The sequence below is a fragment of the Pteropus vampyrus genome, unplaced genomic scaffold, assembly GCF_000151845.1.
Source record: "Pteropus vampyrus isolate Shadow unplaced genomic scaffold, Pvam_2.0 Scaffold135, whole genome shotgun sequence".
NCBI classification, from domain to species: Eukaryota; Metazoa; Chordata; class Mammalia; order Chiroptera; family Pteropodidae; genus Pteropus; species Pteropus vampyrus.
In genome coordinates this window covers 2,286,317-2,308,795 of record NW_011888916.1, presented here as the reverse complement: position 1 = coordinate 2,308,795, position 22,479 = coordinate 2,286,317, and the positions used below count along the sequence as shown (strand labels likewise).

The window sequence follows — 22,479 nt, the reverse complement described above, 5'->3', positions numbered from 1 at the left end:
TAAGATGTAATCTAGGAAGCACAATTCCTAAATACTCTGGCAGGGCTGAAGTCCTTCCCCAACCCCAATACTTAGCTGCTTTTCCTACTATGGCCTATAAGAGGGCAGCTCAGGAGTCCATGTTCCACGCACATGACTCAGACTTCGTGCCACCCAGCAGACCTGTTGGATCTCCGTGATAATACCAGGCCCCAAAGCCCCCTAGCCGAACCTACCCCTAATGCCCAGAGAATGAAGTAGATACAGGGGCACCAATGGAACATGCTAGTCCTTCTGCCTGGGATGGTCTACACACCTGTGTTTTCATTCCCAACAACGGCAGCCTCTTTCTTATCCTTTAGATCTAAGCTTAAAAGTCAAACTTTCAGAGAGGCCTCACATGACTACCCAGTATAGATCCTTCAGCCCCATTCCCTTCTTATACTTTCGTGCAGCATCATGTTCTTTCCCTTCATGGTACGTATCATAGTTTCAAATTATGCATTTGTTTGTTCCTTGTTCATTATCTTCCCCACCACTCATTCAATCAATAAGCAGCGACTGAGTGCTCATTATACACCAGGAGAAACAGCTTTCATAATATTAAGGTATCTCTATTAAAGGTGCTTTAATTCTAGTCGAGGGGAAATAGAGAGCAAGCAAATAAGAACATATCAGGCACTAGAAAGTACTAGTTTGAAAATAAAAATGGATGATCTGATGGAGAATGACAAGGAGGCTCCTTTATATTGCATAGTTAGGAAAAGCCTCACTGAGGAGTTAACATTTAAGATGAGAAATGAAAGAATGAGTTAACTAGGTGAAGATCTGAGAGAACCCCATTCCTTACAAAGGAAACAACTACACAGACTCTACTAAGTCTATGACGTTTCAAGAAAGTAGGGGCTATGTCTATTTTGCTACCACTATATAACTAAGTGCCCAGTATAGTGCCTGGACATACTGGGTACTCAGTAAATATTTATTGAATGAATGGGAAATGACTCAATGCCACTTACAGAGATCAGTCACAAGCCTTGCTATCCCAGCTTGGACCTAATCTGAAGCTCTAGTTCACACATAGTTAAGACAGGAAGTTTGGGATCAGTAAGACTTTCCAGTTGGGCTGGAAAAACAAATGCATCAATCCAGCAGATTCTTATACTATTAAATGTTCCTAACTAATTAGAAGCTACACAGGGTAGAAGAGATGAGTCCCTGGGACAAACTCAGATAATATTTGTTTTGAACAAGGCAACAGGGTCAGAAGGGGCACCCAAGTCAGCCACTGACCTTCTCCCAACCTGTACATGTCTATTCAGTTACAAAGAATCCTAATGAGGAAGGGGGTGAGTATCTTATGGGTTGTCATTTGAATAATGAGCTGATGATATTTCAAAGAATCTGCTCTTTTTCTGTTATCTTTTGTAAAAAAGTAGCCTAAGTACAGAAATTGCTCTTAGGTCGAGCTGTATACATCATTCTCTATCCATTAAAGGTTCCAAACCTGAAGCCATGATTTTCTGGAGGTCTTAATATCAGAGACTGACTCTAACTGAGGATATTTTTTAAATAAAAATAAAAAATAAAATCAAAGAACATCAACTTTGCCAAGAATTTTAGAAAATGTCCTGAAAAGTAAATCATTGTATATGGAGCCTTGGTATGTGGTTTGGATGGACTCATTTCAGTCAGCCTGGTATTTCTCCAGAGGTCAGGTGATACCCTGGCAATGGGCTGAGCTGTCAGGATTGCTAGTATGTGCCAGAGAGAAGTTTATATCACTTCCAGAGATGCGTGAAATGTGAGGAGGCATATAAGCCTGGCTCTGTAATGCACAAAATCTTTCTAAATTCATGGGAGGATAAGTAAAGACCCGGTAGTCTCTTTATCTCCAAGGAGAGGAGGCATGTAAGGCCGCTTCCACCTCCTTAAAACTGGCTGGGTTCGAGGAATAAGAATATAATTTTGAGTCCTCCTAGGAAGAGAAGGTGTTTTCCCATCAATCACATTAAGATAGCTCTCAATCAAGAGTATAATGTTTTGGAACGTACCGGTACCTCAGGAAACTGGGGACTTCTGCTTAGGATTATAAAAATAAATCCATGTTTAATATCTACTTGACCATTTGAACACTCAAATGCAAACGCCAAGAGCATCTAGAAAGCAAAACTTGAACAAAATGAATATGACCTTGGTGAGGAAAGCAAGGAAGGAATTTTGGTGGCTGGTAGCCCAAGTAAACACACTTGGAAGGGCAGTGCCTCAAAGGCGGAAGCTGACGTTAACTGACATTCATGCAAGTGCCACACGTGCCAGTCATGTAGTAGGTTTTCTATCAACTTACCTACGTGCAGGAACAAAGGAAAAGTGAGCGGGCGCATTTGGAGAGAAATTCCGGGGGCTGTCCAAAGGACTGTTACCTGTGGACAGAAAAAAAGAAAAGGAACCCTTTGTGAGGTTTGTTTCTGAGGAGGGTTGAGACAACCTTTAGGAAAGAAATCTTTCCCTAGCATTGTCAATTAACACGTATGGTTATTTTTTCAGGCCCACTGTTAGTTTAATGATTCTCTCTTTTTAAAAGCTTGGCAGCCCAGAAGTTTGTCCCTGTTTCCAAGTTGCCTTTAACCATCTATGTCTCCCAGACATCCATTCTAGATCCAGCAGCAACTTTCCAATTTCCTGCTCTTCTAGGAACACCTCAGGCTCCAATATGCCTAGTCAAGTTAACCCAACTTTCCAAAAGCTTAAAGAACTCATGCAATACACATGGCATGGCCAAATGCTCAAACATTTCTCAAAGGGCAACATAATTCCTTGTCCCAAAGTCTCTTGCACATATATCTCTGCAGATTGCAAGGAAACAATGGAGCAGTAGCTCCAATTAAGGAAAGAAAAACCCTAACAACCTATAATTCTATACTCCACTATTGCGTGATAAAGAATATGGTGGTCTTTGTCTCTGGTTCCTGGAGTGAGCCTCTAAATCCTTGGAATGTTCCAAGTGACAGGAATGCCTGTGGTATTCATGGTGGTGCCTGATAGTTTATATAAGACTGGGATGACTCAGGATGACGGCTGGTCATGCCAGAAAACCCAACTCATTGCATGAAGCCACTATTACCTTAATACCAAACCAGATAAAAATATTACAAAAAAAGTATAGACCAGTATCTCTTATGAACATAGATGTAAAAATCCTCAACAAGACATCAGAAATATAAAATCAAACAATGTCTAAAAATTATATACCATGACCAAGTAGAATTTACTCTAGGTATGCAAGGCTGATTCAACATTTGAAAATCAATTAACATAATCTACCACATCAACAGACGAAAGATGAAAACCCTTATAAATACATCAATTAATACAGAAAAGGTATCTGACAAAATCTAATACCTATTCCTGATTAAAAAAAAAAAACCCTCAGCAAACTAGAAACAGAGGAAACCTTCAACTTGATAAAAAAAGCACCTGCAGAAAACATACTGCTAACAACAAATTTAATAGTGAGAAACTAGATCTTTCCCTCTATGATTAGGAACAAGGCAAGGATATCCCCTCTCACCACTCTATTCAACTTCATACTAAAGTCTTAGTTAGTGAAATAAGAAAAGGAAATCAAAGGTAAATAGATTAAGAAGGAAGAAATATAATTGTCTTTGTTTGCAGATGGCATGATGTCTATGTAGAATTCACCAAAAAAAAAAAAAAAAACAAGAAAGCAAGCAAGAAAAAAAAAAGTCACCCCTAAAACAACTAACTAATAAGCAATTATAGGAAAGTTGCACGATACAAGGCTAATAAAACAAATCAACTGCTTTCTTTTATACCAGCAATGAAGTGGTAGTTGGAATTAAAAATATAATTAACATGAACATAAAAATGAAATGTTTATGTACAAATTTAATAAATTTATGTGTAAATCTATATGCTATAAACTATAAAACTCTGATGAAAGAAATCAAAGATCTAAATAAATGAGGTGATACTGTATGTTCATGGATTGGAAGACTCAGTATTGTTAAGATGTCAGTTCTCCCCAATCTGATCTACAGATTCTATGCAATTTCATTCAAAATCCCAGCAAGCTAGTTTGTGAATGTCAACAGATTCTAAAGCGTATATGGAAAGGCAAAATAACCAGAATAGCCAACACAATACTGAAAAAGAATGAAGTTGGAGGAACTGACATTACTTAACTTCAAACTCACTATAAAGCTACAATGATCAAGACAGTGTAGTATTGGTGAAAGAACAGACACACAGATCAATGGAATCAAACAGAGTACTGAGAAACAGACAAACAGAACTATAGTCAATTAACATTGACAAAAGAGCATATGCAATTCAATGGAGAAAGCATCATCTTTTCAACAGATGCTGCTGGAACAATTGGACATCTATATGCAAAAAAAGTGAATCTAGACACAACCTTTCACAAAAATTAACTCAACATGGATCATGTATATGATCCTAATATAACATTGCCTAAATGTAAAACACAAAACTATAAAACTTCCAAAAGACAGCATGGGAGAAAAACGAGGTAACCTTGGCTTTGACAATAAATTTTTAGATATGAAACCAAAAGCACAATCCATGGAAGAAAAAAACTAATAAGTGGGATTGCATTAAAATTAAAAACTTGTGCTCTACCGAAGACACTGATAAGAGAAAAAGGCCACATACCAGGAAAAAATATTTGCAAAACATATATCTCAAACAGACTTGTATCCAAAATGTACAAAGAACTCTTAAAGCTTAACAATAAGAAAACAACCCAATTTAAAAAAGGGGTGGAGGATCTGAATAGACAACTCATCAAAGAAGATATACAGATGGCAAACAAGCATATGAAAAGTTGCTTAACATAATTAGTTACAGAGAATTGCAAATTAAAACCACAACGAGATACTCACATACACTGATTAGAATGGCTAAAAAATGGACAATCTCTCATGCTGGTGAGGATGTGGAATGACAGGAACTCATTCATTGTCAGTGGGAATGCAAAATGGTATAGCTACTTTGGAAGACAGTTTGGCAGTTTCTTATAATGCCAAAAATAATCTTATTGTACAATCCAGCAATTACACTCCTAAGTAATTACAGACCTAACTTATTATGGATCAACTTACATTTTTTTAAAATTTAGCTTTTGTTACTTAGTTTTATTATGAATGAAAAATAAGCCTCACAAAGACATGTAGCTCTCAGTGGTAAGAAGTACATTATTGGCTATATTTATTAGACTATATACTCATTTTGCAATTTATCCAAAATTTTATCTTCTGTGATATCAAGCAGTTTTTCTTGGAAACTAATGCAAAGGTTTATAATGTTTTTATATTTTTCACAAATAGGTTATGGCAGAGGTAAGAGCTAACACTTAAGAGGGCTGTAGGGCAATCAGTGTTCTAACTCCTTCTCTCTCCCCCCAGGATTCTATTAGAACAAGATTGAGCATATAGGAGATTTTGCTGCTAATGGACTATGAATTTCAGAAGGTACCTTAGATGAATTTCAAGAGTCGAAGAGGAATGAGAAAAAAGGGACAGAACAGGGAATATTCAAAGATTTATAGGAATTAAGAGTGTAGAAGATGGGAGAAGCTGGTATCTGGGGGTTCCTGTGGTGACTGTGGGGCAGGGGAAAACAAAATTAGCTCCAGTGGATTCAAGGCAGATATATGTGAGGAGGCTACAAGAATTGGGAGTAAAGAGGAGTGGATTACTGGGACTTGACCCAGGATGATAGGAGCTAAAGGCTTAAGGAAGACATACTTTTAGTTTAAAATCAGATGATATGTAACAAGCATCATATAAATATGCATGCTCATTTATCTGCTAATCTTATTCCAAAATTTATACAGTATATTCCATGCCTATATATAAACCCCAGACAGTTTTTGTACATATAAACAAAAAGAACATGAGGATGGATATTTGTTGCAGTATTGATTACAACAGTGAAAAACTGAAAATAATCTAAATGTCTGTGCTAGCTACCAGTTTAATACCTCTCAGCTCCAAATTCATCCGTCAATACTTGCTCTGCGATTAAGAAGAGAATTCCTTTAAGCATTTTTCCTTTATAGTGAGCACAATGTTAAACTTTCTCAGTAGAGGGTGCTGGAGGGACACCGTAGAAAGAACAGTCCCCTGGTGTAGTTCCAGCAACTGCACCATCAGTTGGTGATGTGGGAGTGAGGACATGCAGGGGTGCTCTGACCCAGTCACATACTGGCAACCTTGCATCCCTGGCCCAACTTTCCACAGCTCTCTCTGCATGGATGCTGTGTGCTCTAGGCATGCACATACTAGTGGTCCAACTCCCTCTGCTTGCCTGCTTCATTTCCTGTATCCTGGGGTTTGTCTTCCACCATTCCTGAGGGATATAATGTGCTCCCATTAGCACCTCCACTCTCTGTGCAGGCCTGCACACTGGCTGTGACTAGCTAGTGCTCCAGAGGGCTGCTTCCTGATTGCTCAATGACTGTGGACCAGCTCTGGCGTGGGCAAACATCTCTGCTATCCAGTGGGCTGCAATTACACCTTCTCCAATGTGGTCTGAATCGAGCCCACAGGAAGCCTGAATCCAGTCTAGAGAGAGCCTTTTACCAGGTCTGCTCTTCCTTGGGTACTTTTCCTCGGCTCTATGGTACCCTTAGAGAGTTCTGTTACACCTGAAAGTTACTTTTATTGTTGTAGTGAATTATTTTATTAAATGTCATCTGTTTAAATCACTGTGTGGTTTGTCTCCTGACTAGGCCCAGACTGATACAATGTCCATCAATAAGAAAATAAACATGTAAATTGTGGTACAGTTATACAATGGCATACTCTATAGGCAATAAAAATAAATGAACTAACTTCTGTGTTTCTGGTCTGGCATATAAGAAGCTGAATAAATGGAAAAAATAAACAACTCTTCTTAAATCTGTCAGAAGAGAAGAGCAACTCCTGCTCCCAAAATGAGAGAGACAGACAAGCGGATACAGAGAATAACAACTTACCATAGTAGAAACCCATGACTAGAAACCTCCATAGGAACCAGTGCCAAGGTGGGAAAACCTGAACTGTAATTGATAAACTGCTAGAGACTCAGTGTGCACAAGTCTGAGAGTTAAAAACTCTGGGCAGATGTAGTCATAGAGGGGTCCCCATACAATTGTGAATTTTACCAGGAGTTCTACCAGCTCCTCACAGTGAATATCTGAGAAAAATCTCCTCAAGCTTCCAGCTGGGGGTTAGAGTAAAAGAACCATTCTGAGGTACACCAGAGCACTCTGTTCTAAACAAGGCCTGTCCTTAGGATAAACTATTTCACCAGAGTTTAACCTGCTGAGATTTGATCAAAGCCTAATCTACCGCTGGGAAGGGAAACACCTAACTCCAGCCCCTTCCAGCCATTCTGTTCCACTTAAGAGGAGTCGCAGAGGGGGACTAAGAAGCACTGGTGAAGTTCACACTCCAGAGGCACAGGCCCTAACTATAGAACATTTTCCCTCCTCAACACCTTACTACTACATTACTAAAGGCCTATTTACGGCAGTTCTTTTTACGTAGTACATTATATCTAACTTTTAACCAAATATTATAAGGCAAACTAAATGGGAAAACATGCAGTCTGAAGAGACTAAACAAACATCAGAACCAGAGTCAGATATGGCAGGAACGCTGAAATTATCAGAGCAAGAATTTTTTTAAACTGATAATATACTAAAGGCTTTAATGAAAAAAGTAGGTAACATGCAAGAAAGATGGAAAATGTAAGCAGACATGTAAATTCTAAGAAAAAATAAAAAAGAAATGTCAGAGGTCAAAAACACTAACAGTAAGGAGAATGCCTTTGAAGGGCTCATTACTGGAACTGAAACAGCTGAGGAAAGAATCTCTGACCTTGAGAATATGACACTAGAAACTTCTAAAACCAAAAAGCAAAGAGAAAAAAACCCAAAATAAATAGAACAGAATATCTAAGAACTGTGGGATAACTACAAAAGGTGTAACATACATGTAATGGGAATATCAGAGAACAGAGAAAGAAACAGAAAAAATATTTGAAATGATAACTGAGAATTTCCCCCAAGTTAATGTCAGACACCAAATCACAGATCCAGGAAGCTCAGAGAACATCAGGCAGGATTAAATGCCAAAAAAAATTACACCTAAGCATATCACTTAAGAAACTAGAGGGAAAAAAATACCTTATTTAGAGAGGAGCAAGATAAAAATTATATTCAACTTCTCAGAAACCACACAAGCAAGAAGAGAGTGTGGTGAAATATTTATTGTTGAAAGGGGTAAAACAACAACAACAACAACCCTGAAAAATTATCCTTCAAAAGTGAAGAGAAACAAACACTTTCTCAAACAAAAGTTGGGGGAATTTTTTGCCAGTGAGCCTGCCTTACAATGAATTAAAAGTTCTGAGAAAAGGAAAATGATATAGGTCAGAACTCATATCTATATGAATAAAGGAAGATATGGGTTGGAAATGTAGATCTACATAAAAAAAAAATAAGTGAAGGTAAAATTAAGACTCTGATTTTTTTCATAGTCTTAACTGATCTAACAGATAACAGTTGGTTGAAAATAATAACAACAATGTATTTGATTATGTATGCTTAATGTGTGTGTGTATGTATATATATATATATATAGTGTGTGTGTGTGTGTATAGTGAGTGTGTGTGTGTGTGTGTGTGTGTGTGTGTGTGTATGCTTATATGTAAGTGAAATGGATGCCTACAATGAAACCAAGAACAGAAGGGAAGAATTAGGATTATTTTGTTATTATAAGGTATTTATACTACCTGTGAAGCGGTATAGTGTTATTTGAAAGTGGACTTGTATTAGTTGTAAATGTATACTGCAAACCCACAAAAAGTTTTTTAAAAAAGTATAACTGATAAGCTAAAAAAAGGAGAGAAAATGGAATCATATAAAATGCTCAGTTAAAACCACAAGAGAAAAATAACACATGACAAAAATAGAAACAACACAGGCAACAAATGGAAAACAGTAACAAATATAGTCAATAACACCTTAAATAACAATTATAAGTATTTAGATAGAGACTGTTACAGTAGATAAAAAAAACAAGACCTAATTATATGTTGTTTACAAGTCATTTAAATATAAAGATATATGTACATATATAGATTAAAAGGAAATAGATATATATTGTACTAACACTAATCAAAAGGAATTTAAGGCATATAACTAAAGAAATAAACCAATCTAAAAAGGCTACATACTATATAATGCCAACTACTATATGACATTCTGAAAAAGACAAAACTGTGGAGACATTGAAAAGATTTGTGATGCCGGGGGTTGAGCAAGGGAGGGATAAAAAGGCAGAGAACAGACAATTTTTAGGGCAGTGAAACTATTCTGTACGATACTACAATGGTAGATATGTGTCATTATACATTTGTCAAAACCCATGGAATGTACACCACCACCAAGAGTGAACCCCAATGTAAACTATTATATGGACTTTGGGTGATAATGATGTATCAATGCAGGTTCATCGATTATAACAAATGTGCCACTCAGGTGCAGGATATTGATAATGGGGGAGGTTGTACATGTATGAGGATGGGGTATATGGAAACTCTCTGTGTTTTATGCTCAAAATTGCTGTGAACCTAAAACTATTCTAAAAAGCAAAGTTTACTAATTAAAAAAAATCAACTAGGAAGCTTCCATTTCCAGAATGGCTAAGTAAGTGCCCCCTGAACTGACCTTACTGTGGTTGTAATCTACTTATATATAGTAAATATTTAATATTGAGCTGAAATGTATGAAATAAATGGACCTACTTTCAAATCAACAGGTCTCATATTACTCAACAGATTCCAGACTTCAATGTGAAGTCAGAGTCTAAGAACATCCTGGGGACCCAAATACCAGGATCTATAAGATTTGAGGATATAAGCTGATGTAAAGTTTGATCTGCATGGAACATTCAGTGCTGACTTTCTCAACATATGAATATGTTTAGAGTCTACAGCCATGAGTTGGGCTTTTAAGTCAATTCTTCCTCCCTGGAACTGAGCTCCACAGTGATTTGGGGAGAGATGATGATGATGATGACAGCTAACATTTATGGAGTACTAAGCATGTTACACATATTAACTTAAAGCGAGAGTCCACAGACCCAGGCAGGCTGAAAAAGCCAGATGATGTTCTCAATCAAAGCCACCTGAGTACGGAAGATTTAGTCCTAAACTTTAACTTGCCAAGAATCTAAATAGAGAGATAATCATCTCAGAGAGGAGCAGCCAGTAGTAATGACTGCCCAGTACTCACATTACAGTTAGGAAACTATGTACAAGGTCTAGACATGCTAAGTTTATTTCTATATGATGAAAAGGCCACATCAGATATATGCTGAGTTTTTACAAAGCTCCAGGATAGAATGTGCTATCTGAGCTAATGCATAACTCAGTCAATTTTGTCGGGGAAAGTACCTAACCTCAATGAGACCTTTGCTTTAAAAGCCAAGTATGTCATCAATTCCCTGGGTCCCCCTGTACTCTTGGTAGTGTCTTCTAATGTAAAAGTTAGTGTTTAAGAGTTTAATTGATTCGGGGAAAAGGGACATGAGCACAATGAATAACTGGATCTGAGCCCAGTAAAGTGAGACCCTCTACCCAAGGACAAAGATCAATTTCAGAATCAACAGACTCTCAAAATGCTTAAACAACTACTCCACATGCACCCTTACTTTCTCCCTCCAAAGACACAATAAACCGTGAGCAAAGAGACAAACCCAAGTGGAACAGATCTGTCTTATTAGGGTTCATGCCAAACTGTTTAACGGCTGTGGTACTCTTTCATTGCCCAAAGACAGACAAGGCCCATGGCAAACCCAGGAAGCAAGCTTAGAATAGCTTTCTATGGCTCCAAGCCTGCTCCATTTCCATCACCCCTAGGTCTAGAACTTCCACTGCAAATAGTGTAGCAATGAACAATGTGGTAGTGCAGCAACCCCTTCAGCAGAGCTGACGCCCTATATCTGGCTCCTCTGGGATGCAAGAATATGTACCTAGAGAAAAATACGGCTAACCCAAATGAAGTCTTCTGCCTCATAATTTTTATATATTCCTCAGCTAGAGGCAAGTAAATCAGTCCTTATATTGTCTGGAGGAGCCCATATGGAGCAGAGTCTAAATGCATGAGATCATTTGCTTCATTTCCAATACGTGAAATCAATGTCAACATAAAACAAAATTTCTCTCACTTTTGTTGACTCCTGTTATAACAGAGGGAAAGTTATCAGAAGTCCCATGAGGCAGAAAACCACCTCTGTGAGCTCTGATCCTTGGGCATGGTAGGACAAAAGATTAATGGAGCCTTCATCACATGGCTCCACATAGCTGGAGCCATAACACTCTCAATTCACTAGAACAGAGGCCATGGACCCAGGATACATACCTGGCTCCAAGATAAGCACAAAACCAAAAGGAATGTTGAAAAGTCAAGGCCATAAGCAACTAACAGTCAAAAAGAGACGAACACATTCTCCCATAGAAAGCATGCCCATGAGCTCTGTATGCTTCAGTCAGCCAAGTGAAGTGACGACAATGTAATGTGTTGAATTGCACAAAGTGAGAAGTAGGAAAGACACTGGGCATCTTTCATCCCACATTTCTTAACCTTCAAGTACTCACCAGTGTGGCCATGGAGTGGTGAGTGCGGCCGTGGTAGGGTAGGTGATGTGCTAGAGGTCACAATCAAACTCTTGCGGTTACTTGTCCGACAACTGCAATGAAAACATAAATAACAATTTTAACAGGGTCACACCATTGGCCCAGAGACCTTGAATGGATATTGGGGAACAAAAGAATGACATCATTCCATAAATTGAGCAGTATACTGTTTTAAATTGAACTGGATTAGCAATTACCGTTTGTACCAAACGATTCTCATTATCTCCAATACTACTACTATCTCGGTTCAAGCCTATAAAGAATTTATGAATGATCTTCTTTCCACTTTGGTTTTTCCTGCCCACCACCTGCCCCTACCAGTCTATTACTCACCCACCAGCTAGAGTAATATTTTAAAAACCATAGATGAGATCATGTGAATTATTTCTTAAAAATCCCCAAGCACATCTGGAATACACACCCGTCCCTTGATTTACGTGGTATTTTTTTATGTGAGTTTTTTTATATGTGGTAAGTATTGCTTCCATTTATGAAAAAGTCGATTTTTTTAGATTACAGTACATGCACCAACAGCGAATAAAATTTATTTTGATTTTTTCTGAATTTTCATTAGCATCTTTTTGTGAAAATATGTGAAATAAATATTTCTATGACACGCTGGCCCATTTCTTTAGGTTTTTTTTTTTTTTTTTGGTACTGGTGGACTCTTTTTATGCAGTTTTCTTCCATGTTAAAAAAAAAAAAAAGGATGCATGGAACGTACAATCAGCGTAAATTGAGAGACGGGTGTAATCCAAACTGCTTACCATGGCCATTCAAATTAATCCTACTGTAAAGAATCTATGTTTTCTTAGTTAAAAGTTCTTAGGTAAGGTTTTGTCTTTTGGGTTTACTTTAAGAGAAACAAACTACAGTTATTTAGCCCCTTGTTCTAAAAAATACTCATTCCAAAAGAAGGTAGAAAAAGAAGAAAGGAAGAACAAGTACAGTTGAGCCAAAAAGAAAACAAATAGCAAGATAACAGATTAAACCCAATTATATCAATAATCACATAAAATCTATGTTTTAAATACATATTCGATTAAGCCAGAGCTTGCCAGACTAGATAAAATAGCAGGACCGAACAATATGCTGTTTATTCTTTGTTAGAGTTAAAAACTAGAAACCACCTCAAATGTTCACTGATAAATCAATGATAGAAAACTCTATGATGGAATTCTACTCAGCAATAAAAGGAATGAACTATTAATTCACACAGTGGATGAATCTCAAAATAATTACGCTTAAAGTAAGAACCAGACATAAAAATAGTACACTTCGAATGATTCCATTTATATAAAATTCAAGAAAATGCTAACCTATCTATAGTGACAGGCAGTAGATTAATGACCAGAGGGAGGCAGGGGAGGGATGATAAAGAGGTATAAGGAAACTTTGGGGAGCTATAGATATGTTCATTATCTTAACTGTGCTAATGATTTCACAGATGTAAACTATATCAAAACTCATCAAATTGTACGTTTTAAATATGTACAATCTATTATACTTCAATCATACCTCAAGAAAGCTATAAAAATGTTTTTAGTGTAAGTAATATCAAAGTTACTCTTCTGCTTAAAATTCTACCTGTCTCACTGAGAGTAAAAGTCAGTATTCTTACAACAGCCTACAAGACTTTACATGGTCTGGGTCTCCATTACCTCTTTCCCTCCTACTTGCTCCACACCAGCCACATGGGCCTCTTCACTTTTAGAACATCCAAGCAAGCCACTGACTCAGTGCTTTTCCCAGTATTTCCTTTGCCTGTGTTTCTCCCAGACAGCCTCATGGCTTGCTCTCTCACCTCCATCAGGTCTTTGCTTAAGTACGATCTTCTCGATGTATTTTTTCTTGATCATTCTATGTAAAATAGTAACCACCACTTAAACTTTCTATCTCCCTTTTCTCAATAGCACTTACCACGATCTAACACAGAATATATTTTGTACAGTCATTTTGTCTGTTGTCTCTCGTCTCATGAGAATCTGAGCTCTATGAGGTCAGGGGCTTATGCATACTTTGTTTACTGCTATATTCCTCAATGCCTGGAACACAGCTTGGCACATGGCAGGCTCTCAAATATTTGTTAGATGAATGAATAGGTAAGTATGATTTATTACAAAGATTAAAATAAAAGAGAATACTTGTACACCTGACACAGGTAAGGTATATCAAACCATTATGTCTAAACTTGTGTATGGAAATGAAGATCTCTTGAAACTGCAGGGACAGATAACTGATTCTAATTTCATCTGCCATGATCTTATTTAAAATTTAAAATAAAACTCAAAACACTGAATATCATATGTCCAGGCCACATGCCTTTTTATGAAGGTACACATAATCTCACTTGGCAAATCAGCAACAGCTGCCAGGGGAAAAAAAGGTCAGACACTCTGGTACAGATGCCATGACTCAGCTGAGATCCAAAACTTGGAACTGGCTAATTTTTCCATTTTCCCAGATCCTAGAAAATAAAACGTAAGTCTTAATTCTTTCTTCCCAGGAAAATGAAAGTACTGGATGTTTAGAGTGTCAGGCACACTAGTGCTCAGCTGATGGGAGGTAACCTGGAAGCCCTCAGAGTTGATCCTCTGTTGCCTATCGCAAGGACTAAGTTAAATCAGACTGCTGCCCAATATAGTAGTCCTTCTTATTTGCAGGGGATGCCTTCCAAGACCCCCAGTGGATGCCTGAAACCACAAATAGTACCTAACCCTATATATACTATATTTTTTCCTATATATATGTACCTATGACAAAATTTAATTTATAAATTAGGCATAATAAGAGATTAACAACATTAACTAATAATAAAATAGAACAATTATAACAATATACTGTAATAAAAGGTATGTAAATGGCTTTGGGGTCATTATTAAATAAAAAAAGGTTACCTGAACACAAGCACTATCAGACAGTCGATCTGATAACTGAGGCACCTACTAAGTGACTAACTGGTGGATAATGTATATAGTGTGGATATGCTGGACAAAGATGATTCATGTCCCAGGCAGGCCCAAGTAGAACAGTGTGAGGTTTCATCACACTACTCAAAAAAGTGCATAATTTAAAATTTATAAATTGTTTATTTTTGTAATTTTCCATTTAATATTTTTGGATCACGGCTGACTCTGGGTAACTGAAACTGCAGAAAGCGAAACCACAGATGAGGGCAGACTACTGTACCATCCCAGTCATTTGGTCACGCAGAGCAAGACCTGGCATTTCATCTTACATTTTCACCATGGTCACTTCAGTGGATAGTGGGAGCAAAGACAAAGGCACACTGTACCATTTCTGTGATGCTGTTGAATTGTGGCCATATTTGGAGTTCCCAGCTTTCAAAATCCCTCCCTTCAGTAACTTGCAGATATTCAGAAAATCTGAACTCCTGTAGGAAGTCTGCTTCCCAGCTCTAAGCAACATAGGATATGGAGTAGGATGCATGGTTATAGACTCCTTAAACCTCTCCAATCTCCCAATCCCAGAAGTCTGGCTGCTCCTAGGAACTTGAGCACTTGGTAATTTGGCTACTTCCTTTCAGAATTTAGAATGAAGAGAAGACCATTTCTGTTTCATTAAGTGTGATCAACGAAATAGAGAATCTGGGGCCATTTAAGGTCAAGCACTTCCAGATGTTACTTCAGAGTAACCAATTTGATGTCCATATAAAGACTAAGAAGCTAGAGAGGGAGAGAATACATATACTTTTAGTCAACAAAGGGTGGTGCTTGAAGATAAATCCATTATTTTTCTCTTGCCTGGATTATTTCAACAGCCCCTTAACCATTCCTCTGGTTTACTCGACTCCTATTCCCAGTCTGTTCTCCACAAAAGCAGCCACAGTGATCCTTTCAAAGGATAAATCAGATGACTTCATTTATCTGCCCCAAAACTTCCAAAGGTTGCATGTCACCTTCCCAATACTGTGACCTGCTTGGCCCCAATTCCCCTTATCTACCCTTTTTTTTTTTTTTTGGCCTAGCAGCTTTCCTTGGATTAATCAAGCACTTTTTTTAAAAATGATAAATTTTAATACATATAGCCATGATAAGAAAAGCAATTGCCTCACAGAGTTGTGAAAATTAAATTAGATAAAATATCTAGCACCAATAGGCATCTGACAAATGCAACTCTGAACTCACTCCAACTCCTTTTTCCTTTTTTAGAGAACAGCACTCATATTTTTAAGACAGTGCTGTATTCACATTGGGAAAGACAAGGTGAGAGAAACCACGGGTGTCAAAGTTTCTGTCTTGATGAGAAAAATCAATCCACATTTTTTTCAGGTAGGATGAAAATGAATAATTTAATAATAAAAATAGCAATATAAATTTAAATAATACCTGGAATCTATTGAGTGTTTACTCTATGCCAGTTAATCAAGCATTTTTTAACCCTTGCTCCATTGGTTTTGAAATTATACACTGTTTGCTTTTTCTAAGTAGTTATTATCATTAAAATTTTAACAGATACTCTTGTCTAAGATTAATCAGTGTTGCAACCCTCCTTCTGAACAAAATTAAAAATTCTTAACTCCAATTTCCCCCACCCCTTTCCAAATTTACACGTTATTGTGGTCCAGTATTTCAGGTCTATATTGTTTTTGTATAGCCAAATTATTATTATTGTTCTATAAAATAATTACTTGCTTAGACTTACTCATATACTTTCCAATTTCTTTGCTTAGCATTCCCTCTTGGATCTCATACCTTTCTTCTTTCTTTCTGAAGAATTTCTATAAATATATTCCTCAGCAATTATTTCAGTGAGACTCTTAAAGTGACAAACCTTCTTGATATTAGTGTTTGTCTGAAAATGTTTTTATTTTGCTCACTGATTTTCAATGATAATTTACAATGTTTAAGTCCTCACTTAAACATGTCAATAGGTTCCCTGAACTGGGACAAAAAGAAGTGTAATGAAACCAATTTTACTACAGGCTAATTGATATAAACAAGAATTAAGTTCCAAGGGCATCTCATCAACATTATAATGAAACGAGGTTGAACAAAACATTATTGGAGGATTTGCTTTATAGAATTCCAAAGCCTCTTATAGAGAGTAGTAACTTCTTTCTTAATTCCTTAAAAATTTTGTTTTATGTCTCCTGTTATTACTGTTGAAAAGCTTTCTTTTAGGACTGTTGCTCTTTTGTAGTTAATTCCCTTTTTTCTCTCTGGTGGCTTTTTTTTTTTTTTTTTACTATTAACTAATAATTTTTTAGGTGCAATTCACATACCGTGGAATTCAACCTCTTACAGTGTACAATTCAGTAGTTTTTAATATGCTCACGAGGCTGTCCAACCATTGCTGCTATCTAATTCCAGAACATTTTCTCCACCCCAAAAGGAATGCCTGTACCCATAAGGAGTCACTTCCTATCCCCCTCTCTCCCAACCCCTACTCCCAGGCAACCACTAATGTACTTTCTATCTCTATAGATTCACTTATTCTGAATATTGCATAGAAATGGAATCAAATATCATGTGGCCTTTTGTTTCTGGCTTCTTTCACTTAATGTTTACAAGATTTATGCATGTTGTAGTATTTATCAGTATTCCATTTCTTTTTATGGCTAATACTGCATTGTGTGAACAGATCACATTTTGTTTGTCTAGTCAACTGATAAGGATTTGGGTTGCTTCTATTTTTTGGCTATTTTAAATGATGCTGCTATGAATGTATATTTGTGTGAACATGTTTTCAATTTTCTTGGGTGAAAGTCCTTGCTGAACTCACTTATTAGAACTCTTCAGCTTTTGTGGATTTTTGAGGGTTCTCTACATCCTTTTAAGACCTTTGTTTTTACGGTTCTGTAATTTTACTGCAATGTATCTAGATGGGGATTTATTTCTACTTATCGTGCTTCATGATATTATTTTGTTCATTTGTTTCTAATCAGTTCTGGAAAGTCTTAATCATTATTTCTATGAATATTGCCTTACCTCTATGTATATTCTGTTGAACCATATTATTGTATCTTTCATATTGCTTAGCTCTTATTCATATGTCTATCTCTGTGCTGCACTCCAGATAAAATTTTACTTTGTTCACAGCTTCATGTAATATTTAACATAACTGTTGGGTTTTCAAATTCAATGATGCAATATATTTAATTCCTTGAATTCTAATTGTCATTTTCCTCAAATAAGAAAATTATTAAGTATATATCTTTTCTCTTATTTCTTTGTTATATTTTAAATCATTTTATATATACTTTCTATAGTCTTTATCCACAATGCTACTCTCTAAAGTTCTTAAGAGTCTAATTTTACTGTTTTAATTTTCTATTGATTTTCACTTGAGCTGGATGTTTCCTTGTATGGTCTATTAATTTTGTACTGCGAACTCACTTTCAGTGTTGCTTTATAAATGGGAATATTGCACTATTTGATTTGAAGCTGTGTCATTTAAAATTTTGAGTTTGTTTCTGACAGATGTGTCATGGTTATTACCAGACCAGAATCAGCTCCTAGACCACACACGCAATATAAACTCCAGGCCCCAAATTTAATTGAATAAAGGCCTACAGTTAAAAATTCTCAAGCGAGACTTTTTTCTTTTTGTATGCAAATATCTTTTTTTTTTTCAATTATAGTTGACATATAATATTGTATTCAAGTATACAACATAGTTATTAGACATTTATATAACTTACGAATTACGAAGTGGTCACCCCAATAGGGAGACGTTTTTCTTTATTACTAAGAGCCCTATTTAAAATCCAGTGAGACTAAAAAACCTTTCATTCAATGGGTAAACTATTTTCTTAGTCCATTCCTTCACTGTAAAGTCCTTTGAGGGTCCTAATTATATGTGGGGTCTCAATTCTTACCCTAGGGTATATGGTATCCCTGAAAAAAGTCCAAGGCCTTATCTTCTTTCCCTCCTCATGGATATACCAAGACTAGTACACATCCTCCTTGGCCCCCTTTCTTGGAAGTTCCAAAACTGGTTTCCGCTATTCAGGTATTGTTCTCGCCCTTAGATTTAGGTCCCTTGGGAATTTCCTCACATTCTACTGAATTTAGCTATGCTTTTAAAACAATAATCATAATAGCTAATATTTTATTAAGTGCTAACTGATCACTTTTTAAAGCATTACATGCAGTATCTCAACACCCTATGAAGTAGGTGCTATTATTATCCCCTTCATACAGACAAGGAACCGGAAGCATCAAGAGGCTAAGTAGCTTGCCCTAAGTCACAGTAGGTACTAACAATTTTTTTGAAAGCCTAATCTAACTTTCTCTTTGCCCTAGGACTTTCTTAATGTGGAGCTCGATCCTAAAGATGATTCAGAAGGGAAGTATCCAGAAAAACAAGGGCATTTTATATAATTTCACTAACTTCAGGGGGGAGAAAAAGGGTGGGCAGATAGGACATCAAGACAGGCAGGGATCTAATGTACAGCATGGTGACTACAGTTAGCAATACTGTATTTTATACAGTAAGCCCTCACTTCACGTTGTCAATAGATTCTGTGACTTTAAGCAAAATGACAGATAGTGAAACCAATTTTACCATAGCTAATTGATATAAGCAAAAGTTAAGTTCTATAGCATCTCAACAAAACAACATGATTAGAAGACCTGCTGTATTTGGAAGTTGCTATGAGAGTAGAGTTATAATGTTCTCACCATAACAACAAGAACAACAACAAAATGGTAATTATTTGAAAGATGTGCTAACTAACTACATTGTGGTAAACATCTCACAATATGTGTACCAAACCACCACACATTGTACACCATAAACTTATACAATGTTAGATGTTAATTATATATATCTCAATAAAGCTGGAAAAAAGCAATAAAAGAAAATAATCTGCCCAATGGATTGGAGCAAAACTCTGATATAGTCACAACTACTGGGAAGGATACCTGCTATGGCAGAGACTCAGTAAAGACCATGCTCTCACCAAATTCTTTAGTCATGACCATCTTTACTACTATCGTCTCTACCAACTCCAAATCAAGACACAGCAAAGAATGACCTTAATCCAGACAAAAATTAAAGAGGTAACAGATTATCTCTATACTGGTCAATCCAGAATCTTTTCACTGTGTTATCAGCAGAAAAGACCACCAACAATGCAAGGGAAGCATGATTTAGACTTAGATTATACTAGCCAAATCTAAAAGTCTCAGCTACATGATCCTGCAATAATAACAATTTATGGTGAAAAGAAACAAACATAGTTCTAAAGCTTAAATGTCAATGTCCAAGGCACTATCATGGATTTAATATACCCAGAATGCTTAGAATGAACCAATAGTTTTAAAGTAAAAGACATGAGGGGAGGGGGAAATTGGCCAAATGTAAGCCAGTGCAGTCTCCTCCCCTGGAATTATGTGCCCTAGTGGGAAGTTTCTTTAACGTGGCAGCAGCAACATGTCCTATCCCCAATCTACCTAGAAAACCAGGTAATTTTCTCATTGACAACTGTAGTTGATGCTCACATTCCTGGAATTCTACTTGAATAGACCCGGTAGTAGAGATGGGAGAGAAATTTAAAAGCCCTAGAGTGGGCAGTGCTTCAGAATCTGGGTATTCCAAGCATATCTATATTTCCAGTGCCCAGGACAATACCTGATACACAGTTATTATTTGGATAACTAATAAATAAGAGAAAATGGTTCTGTAATGCAATCTTAAAGCAGTATATCTCTTGGTAATCAAAGGAAAGTGGCCAATGAGACTAAAAATTTTTTAAAATGGAGTACACTTCCACTACAAAGGCCCTCCACAAACATGGGCCTTGGTAAAATGAAGTTGTATAAGGCTATTTCTAATTACACAGTGTCTAGGCAGTTGTAGTATATTTGATATGTCTTTACTAGTTCCCATAGTTTCCTGATTTCTTTCGGATTTCTTCCAAATTATAGGCCCACTCCCAGGTTACCTTTCCAGACCAGTTTGAGAGTTCAACATCAACAACAACGAAAAATCTTGATTTAAAAATGAACAAAGGACTTGAATAGAGATTTCTCCAAAGAAGATATACAAATGATATACAAATATACACAGGAAAAGCTGCTCTGCATCACTAATCACCAGGGAAATGTAAATCAAAAGTACAATTAGATACCATTCCACACCAATTAGGATGGCTATCATAAAAAAAAAAAAAAAAAACAGCACCAACAAAAACAGAAAATAACAAGGGATATGGAGAAATTAGAACCCTTATGCATTGCTGGTGGAAATGTAATATGGTACAGCCACTATGAAAAATAGAAGGGTGGTTCCTCAAAAAAATTAATCAAACAAAATATTGCTGTATGGTCCAGCTATTCCACTTCTGGGGACATGTCCAAAAGAATTGCAAACAGGGACTTGAATAGATATCTGTACACCCATGTTCATAATGGCATCATTCACAATAGTCAAAAGGTAGAAGCTACCCAAGTGTCTACTGACAGATGAATGGATAAATAAAATGTGGTATATACATACAGTGGAATACTTATTCAGCTTAAAAGAGGAAGGAAAGTCTGACACATGCTAAAACATAATAAAGTTTGAAGACATCATGCTAAGTTAAATAAGCCAGTCACAAAAGAACAAGTATTTTATGATTCCACTTACATGAGATACCTAGAGTAGTCAATTTCATAGATAAAGAAAGTAGAAATGAAGTCCTTTGTTTATGTGCCAGGGGCTTGGGAGGATGGGAGAATGGGGAGTTAGAATTTAATGGGTACAGAGTTTCAGTTTGGGAAGATGAAAACATTCTGAAAATGGATGGGGTGGTGGTTGCACAACAATGTGAATGTACTTAATGCCACAGAACTGAATACTTAAAAACAGTTAAAATGGCAAATTTTATGTTTTGTAATTTTAACCACAATTTAAAATGAAAATTAAAAAAATTAAACTATAAAAAGGAGATGAGAAAAATGAAAAGGAAAGAAAAAACAAAAAGATTAAATACCATGAGATCTACTCCATACAAAGTTGGTTTAAAATCCGTTAATATATACCAGATTAACTAGAATAAAGGACAAAAGGTATATGATCATCTCAATAGATGCAGAAAACTTTTTAAAAAGTCCAACATATATTCATGATAAAGGCTCTCGTATAAGAACATCCTCAACCTGATAAACAGTATCTATATAAATCCCACAACTAAGTATTTAACAGTTAAAGATTGAATACTTTCTTCCCTAAAAGAAGGAACAAGGCAAATATGTCTGCTTCTGTCACTTCTATTCAACATTGTACTGATGGTTCTTACCAGTGCAATAAGAAGGAAAAAAAATAGCATCCATATCGGAAAGGAAGAAGTAAAATTATTATTACTTAAGATAAAATGATCCTGTATGTGGAAAATCCCAAGAAATTAAAAAAGTGACTGAAACCAATAAGTTTGGATGATCATAGGATACATGAATATATAAACACTAATTTTATATATACTATATACTAGCAACAAACAATCCAAAAAAGAAATTAAGAAAACAATCCCACTCACAATAGCATTAGAAAAAATAAAATACTTAGGAATAAATATAACAAAAGAAGTATAAGGCTAGTACAATGAAAACTACAAAATACTGATAAAATAAAGAAAAGCTATATATAGAGAGAGAAAGGTGGGGAAGGAGAGAGAGATTCCATGTTCATTGATTGTTAGACTTAATATTGTCCAAGTGACAACACCCCCTAAATTTATTTATAAATTCAAAGCAATCCTTATCAAAATTCCACCAGTCTCTTTTGAAGAAACTGACACCCTTTTTAACAAATTATGCTGGA

General features: G+C 36.3%; 1 protein-coding gene across 4 annotated transcripts in view; it reads right to left on the bottom strand.

Moving 5' to 3' along the window:
- MAST2 (microtubule associated serine/threonine kinase 2) overlaps positions 1 to 22,479 on the bottom strand; it is a 177,926-nt gene that overhangs the window by 31,317 nt on the left and 124,130 nt on the right. For all 4 annotated transcript variants that reach the window (XM_023534963.1, XM_023534961.1, XM_011367608.2 and 1 more), the window contains 2 exons: positions 11,671 to 11,762; positions 2,327 to 2,402 (listed from right to left, as the gene is read on the bottom strand). In XM_023534963.1, coding sequence (XP_023390731.1) covers positions 2,327 to 2,402; positions 11,671 to 11,762 — 168 coding nt within the window. The remainder of the gene's footprint in view (positions 1 to 2,326; positions 2,403 to 11,670; positions 11,763 to 22,479) is intronic.